Source organism: Galeopterus variegatus, unplaced genomic scaffold (genome assembly GCF_000696425.1).
Source record: "Galeopterus variegatus unplaced genomic scaffold, G_variegatus-3.0.2 Scaffold2578, whole genome shotgun sequence".
In the NCBI taxonomy this organism is placed as follows: Eukaryota; Metazoa; Chordata; class Mammalia; order Dermoptera; family Cynocephalidae; genus Galeopterus; species Galeopterus variegatus.
This window is the reverse complement of record NW_007728689.1, coordinates 224230-230905: the sequence shown is the minus strand read 5'-3', so window position 1 is coordinate 230905 and position 6676 is coordinate 224230. Positions and strand designations below refer to the sequence as shown.

Genomic DNA, 6676 nt, shown 5'->3' with positions numbered 1-6676 from the left:
ATCTATCTATCTATCTATCTATCTATCTATCTATCTATCTATCTATCTATCTATATTTTGTAGGTATCAAAGGAAGGGTCAAGCCTGGACTGTGGTTTGGATGTCACAAGGAGTCACCTTTTGGCTCACAAGAAGAATTTTCTCATGTTCAACAGCTGGTCAGAAGTGGAATCGGGTTGTCTTGTGAAGGAGTGAGCTCTTTGTCTTGGTAGGTAACCAAGGTAGGGCAAATGGGGCCCTTTGCAGGGATGTTGTAGGGAGGATTCATGCCATCGGAAAGCAGGGATGAAAAGCCTCTTGTGTGTAAAGCAGCACAATCTTACTTCAGGGACTAGGAGCTAAAAATACTGAGGATGGTGAATGATAATCCCACTCCCCTCATGAGCACATGCTGAAATGGCCTTCCAGTGCTAACTGATTGCAGGTGGCCCTCCTGAGGCTGGGGCTGAGGAGTGACATTTGGGACCACACACATACAAGGCATGTGACTGGGTGTGGGGCACAGATCGGGGAATGCACGATCCCCAGAGAAGGACTAGAATGTCCACAAGACTGTTCTCTTCTAGCTATTTTAAGATTAGGAGTGAAATAGGAAAAACATTTTTTTTACACAATATTTTGTACTCAGGGCTTCCTGAACAGCTTCCTGTCATGTTCTCTGAAATGTATTCACATAGACCCACCAACACACACACACACACACACACACACACACGTCAGTTTTCTCTTCCTCTTTCCAGATCATCATTTGGCCTTTGTCTCTGGCTAAACCTTGATGCTCATTCTCCTCCCTGCCCTGAAACACTCAGTGTCCCTGGGTCTCTGGTCATTTCTGAAATTTTAATAAAAACAATAAACCCCTTAAGAAATGAAGAAAGAATATACAAATGTTCAAATGCAGTTGCAGATAACACAGTTCCTAATTTCAAAAATCCTATTTTTTTCCAACCCCCTAAATTGTAAATATGTTACCATCTTCACTTATCTTTAACTTTGTCTTCATTTATTAAAGAAATGACTTTATTTTACCAGCTAGCTATCAATGATTTTTTGCATTTGCTCCCTTACAGTCTTTCTTCATAGGTATAAACATCCACAAGTTATATTTGTAACATATGTACAAGTTATCTTTATTTTTTCATGTAACGCTATGCAGTAAATACTTTCCCACATTGCTATCTAGTTTTCCTGTTTACCTCTTTTAATAATTGCATTTCATTGACTGATTACATCATGATTTCCTTTAACATTTCCCCACTGTGGCCCTTGTAGGCAATATTTAAAATTTAGATTAAAAATAACAGTGCAACAAAGATCTTCATGCACAGAACCTTTCCCTTGTTTTGGATTATTCTTTAACACAAATTCCTAGATGTGCAATTATTGGGAGAAAGGATACAAATATCATAAAAGAAATGTAGCCCATAAACATTTTTATTTTTCCTGATTTGGCCCTTATGCAGAAAATGGTTGCTCCCCACTGAGGTGGATGGTCGTATTGAGGGGCTCTAAGATCCTTTCTTATCCACAAGATCCCATGATTCTACCATGATGATGCTTAAAGCCTACTAATTCTTAATACAAGAAGTGAGCACCAGCGTGTTGTATGTTTATGTGTATTCCTGACGAAGCTGGTAGTAGTGGTGCTGGGTGAAACAAACAAAGTCCTAAGGAAAGAGGAAACACTGGGCGGGCTGGTGCTGTTCACCCCACCACCCCAATACACAGATGGACAGACAAACGTCCTTTTTTCTCTCCCCTTTACACGTGGAGTTGCCCCAACCAGAACTACTCTGATTGTGAACATATGCACACAGATCCCTTTAAAATTGGCAGGTCCCACCCAATGGCAGCAAACACATGCATAGAATTGTTAGACAGGGATGGGAGATAGTAGGCTGGGATTGAGGGGGGACGGTGACAGAAGGAAGGAGGAGCAGGTCCAGCTTCAGCCCTAGCCAATGAGATGAGCCCATCTCCTGTTGTGTTCAACTGGAAACAGGGAAATGGTTCTGCTGATGTTTCCATTCTCAAACTCCCCAGAGAAGGAGGATAATAAATAAGTGACAATAACAGATTGCACACTGTCAGTGCGGGCACTTCTTTGCCCTCAGAGAATTGATTTTTAATAACAGCACAGATGACATGTGGCAGGAGTTGTCGCTGACACCGGTGTTTTGTGGGCCTCAATAAATCACATCAGCCTGGAGGCTCTGGAATGAACCAGCTTGTTGGGTGCTGTTTGCTGATTGCTCCTGGGTCCTGGGAAGAGTCTTGGGGGCTCCGAGTAGGGAGGCTGGATTCTACAACCTTCTGATTGCTGGACCTTGGATAGTTACTTTACCAATCTGGGCCTCAGTTTCCCCATCTTTAAAATAGGCATAATCCTCTCAACCTCCCAGCACTGTTGCAAAATGTTAGATGAAAGAATGGCCATGAAAAGCCCCATGAAATACAGTGATCACTATTATAGGAATAATGACAAGAAAGCCAAGAAGTTGATAGGTTTGCCGGCAGAGTGTCTGGCATCTCTGTTCTCGAGGGAATATCAGTCAAGGGCGTTATTCAAAGGATCAATTCAAAGGATCCTCCTTTGCCAAAAAAATAAGTGCAAGAAGAGAAGGCACAAAAATCAATGGCAGTCAGGCCTAGGGTTGGGGGTGGTGGTGGGGTGCCTTCCTGCTCTAGCAAGCTATGAAGTGAGTCTAGTAATAACAAATGAATATTTATTAGGTGTTTACAGTGTCCTGAGCTCTGCTAAGTGCTCTCCATACAGTATCTCATTTAATTCTCATAAGCCCCTGTGAGGCAATTACCATAATTATCTGATTTTATGGATGAGAAGACACACAGCTAGGGAGGGGCAGAGTTGCGCTTGGAAAGCAGGTGGACTCCACGGCCATCCAGCCTTTGCAGGGAGCTCATCTGTCTCACGTGGGCTGCCTCCCACCCATGTGTAGGATAGGGTGATGGGGTGAGCTGGGTGTGGTTGTGCTGCAGACTGCATAACTATTCAGAGCAGCAGGAGTGCTCAGCCATGCAGGAATGCAGAGGCGGGGCCCTGGTAAGGCCAGGTCTCTCAATTACTCAAGAGAATGCAGAGATTAGGATTTGTGTAAGAAATCTCCTGATATTTGAATGTTGTCAGCTTACTTAAACTTCTTTTTTTTTCCCCCCTTTTGGTCTTTTTTCGTGACTGGTAACAGGATCGCAACCTTCAGTGTCGCGCCTGCACCGCGCTCAACCAGTGAGCAGACCGGTCTCTATATGGGATCCGAACCCTCGGCGGGAGCACCGCACTCTACTGAGTGCGCCACCGGGCCAGCCCCTAAAACTTCTTTTTTTTTTGAAAAGACACTCTACGAGCCAACTCCACTACTGCTAATGAATAGCTGTCTGTGAGCTGGCCTGGGCTCCTGGGCTTCCAGCTTGTGATTTCTGGTGCATGAGCTCTGGCCCCTCTGAAGCCAGAGGGGACAACTGTAAACAGAATGATCATCAAAATGCGGCTACATGCCACACACTGTGCTCAGTAGTAGATGGCAGAATCTAATTGCACATCCTAATCCTCAAAAGGGTGGTGCTACTGATCCCATTTAACACAGAAAGGTGGAAACTCAGAGGGGTTATGTGCTTTGCTCAAAGTTCCACAGGTGGAAGTGGGCTGGGCCCCAGGAATGGCTGACTCTCAAGGATACGCTTTCTCTTCTCCATCCAGCAAATAAGGGTGCTGGGTGGGGAGGTACATGTTGTGGGTGGAGTGGGCTTTGAGCAAAGGAGAGTGGGGAAGGTGAGGGCTCAGTTTACTTCCTGTTGTTACCCAGTAACATATAAGTCAAAACCAGGGCACTGGGGTACTCACAGCACGCGGAGGGACCGCAGCCCATTGAAGGCATGGATGGGGATGCATCTCAGCCGGTTGTAGCTCAGGATCCTGTGGAAAAGGAGGCAGGTGCCCTGCTGGCTTTTCCTGTTCTCAGCTACTCATGGGTGCATTGTTCCCACTGTGGGCCAGCCAAAGCATGCAGTTTCTTTATCTTCCCAATCTTAATATACTGACAAAAGCATCCTTACAATAAAGGGAAGAGAAACCTCTCCAACCACTCCAGGAATCTCACTGACTTCATTTCCTCAGTTTACCCCCATGTTCCATAGCAGGCTGGCTCTCTAACCAGTGTTTCTGTCACTTCCCTCTAGTGTCAAAAGGTGAGTGCTCACAATGTGCAAAGCTAATGGGAAATAAATGTGTCTGAGCAAACTATCACTGTGTAGGGAAACCCTCCACTGGGAAAGAAAACTTGCAAATCACAGGTGTTCCAAAGACAGCCTTCTTCAGAAGTAATCAGGTTCCAGTTCCTCTCTAAATGCCTAGATGGTGGAATTCTGACCGACCTTATTTTCCTTCTGGTGATTAAGGTCTACCCTACGCTGGGGCAGCCCCAGCCCTAAGCAGAGAACTTAGGCCTGAGTGGACAGAGGGAAAGAATGGCCTTTTACTGCTAGGCCCATGGGCATGGTAAACACGGCATCCCACTGTACTCACAGAGTGGAGAGGTGAGACATGTTACTGAAGGTGTAATTGGTCAGCACACTGATGCTGTTGTTGCTCAGGTCACTAGGAGAAGTAAAACAAGGGTCGTGCTTTACTGTTGGTTGCATCGGAAGGAGGCCGTTCCCAAGAACTGCACATGCATGCCTGCCATCCATCCATCCATCCATCATCTATCAGTCCATCAGCCCACCCATCCATCCATCCATCCATCCACCCACCCACTCACCCATTAACTCACCCATCTATCTATCCACCCACTCACTTATTTATTCACCCACCCACCCACCCACCCACTATCCATCTATCTATTCATACATCCATACATCTACTTACTCACCCACTCATTCATCCAAATATTCATTTTTCTATTCAAGCACTTAATCATTCAAGCAAGTGTCATTCACTCATTCATTCATCCATTCATTTATTCATTCAACTATTTAATCATTCAATTACATGTCTATTCACTCATTTAATTCTACCAACAAAACATAACACTTATGACAGCAATCTCTCCTTATCTTAGTAGTTTTTTCCCCCTGATCCATTCTTCTTTTCACAGTCCTTCCACCCTCCTTCTCCTCTGGCATTCACTTATTCCATCTTATCAGAGTCTCTCTTAGGAGGAACGAGGTCGGGAGTGGGGAGTGGGGAGTGGGGGGTTGTTCTCTGCCAACTACAACTTCCAGCTTCTCCTCAGGGATAAGTACCCAGAGCAGTGACACCATTAGCTACACATCAGAATCACCTGGAGAGCCTTTATCAGCACCACACTCTCCCAAGTGAGCCATGAGCCGGCCCTCACCTGGGGAGCCTTTAAATCCTCTGATGCCTGGGTTCCATGCCCAGATATTCTGATTTAATTGGTCTAGGGTAGGTCTGAGCATCAGTATTTAAAAAACATCAACTTCTCAGGTGATTCCTCTAACCAGCTGAAGTTGAGAACCAATGCTCCAGAGTAGTGGTTCTCCACTGGGGGCCCTTCTGCTTTCCTGATGACATTTGGCAATGTTTGGAATCATTTTTGGTTGTCACTACTGGGGGAAGAGCTACTGGCAAATAGTGGGTAGGGGCAGGGATGCTGCTACACATCTCACAATGTTCATGACAGGCCCCCACTACCAAGAATTGTCTGGTCCCAAATGTCCCCAGTTCTGAGGTTGAGAAAACCCCAGCTAGAGGCTGGTTTTAGGGATAACTAGGAAACCAGGCCAAAGACAGTTGGCTTTGTTTCACCTTTCCTCAGTGGGCCCCCTACTTTCCCAAGGGTGACACTCTTCATTCTGGAAGAACTCCCATTTTCCCCTTGTGGGCTGGCTCCCTGTCCCTCTAAGCAGATATGGACATCTTTCAATTACCACTTGCCTAAAGAATTATTTTGCACCCTCCTGGATCCTATCGTGGCAAGGTAATGAGGTCAGTGGGGGACAAAGCTCACAGACTGCCTGGCTTCCTGGGCCCTGTCCATGCCCAGCAGCCTGCCCCTCATTTGGGGGGTTTCCTGGGTCTAGACAGACTTAGCTACCACCTGAAGGATCCTCAGTTTGAACCATCTACTTGGGATGTTTTCAGGGGAACTAAAGAAAGAGGAAGAAGAAATGCCCATTTATGCTTTTGGCAAACCTAAGTGTGGCCTCAGCTAATGAGAAGCTGGACATCAAGGAGATTCAGGAATTCCATTTGGAGCCCAAAAGGTCAAAGCCTCGCCCACCTTTCCCCAAGCTAAACAAGCAGATGGCCCATGATACCTAGCTCTGGGTATTTTGCATGTAGGTCTCACTGGGTAGGACCTGGTACACCAGGGTGGTCCATTCCTAACAGCTGCCTCTCCCTGCTCCACCCAGGAAGCAAAGTTTGCAAATGCTGCATTAGCCTACAGCACATTCTCTCGTACCCTCACATCAGTTTCCTGAGCAGCCCAGAAAAGAAAAATAAATGTCCCACCCAATGCTGGGCTCCTTACATTAGTGTCAGGTGTCGCAGGGCAGATAGCTCTCTGGGCACGGCTGTTAAGTGGTTTCCTTCCAGGTACCTGAAAGAGAGGTGCAGAGTAACAACACATGAGAAAGCAACACTGCACAAATTGTCACTTTCTTTTTTTTTTTTTTTTTTTTTTTTTTTAAA

The 6676-nt window shown here is 45.8% G+C and overlaps 1 protein-coding gene across 1 annotated transcript in view; it reads right to left on the bottom strand.

The window, feature by feature from the left end:
• Positions 1-6676, bottom strand: part of SLIT3 (slit homolog 3 (Drosophila)) — a gene marked incomplete at its 5' end in the record, with an annotated part of 205812 nt that overhangs the window by 49824 nt on the left and 149312 nt on the right. Inside the window, 2 exons of the mRNA XM_008582348.1 lie at positions 3863-3934; positions 4544-4615. Coding sequence (XP_008580570.1) covers positions 3863-3934; positions 4544-4615 — 144 coding nt within the window. The remainder of the gene's footprint in view (positions 1-3862; positions 3935-4543; positions 4616-6676) is intronic.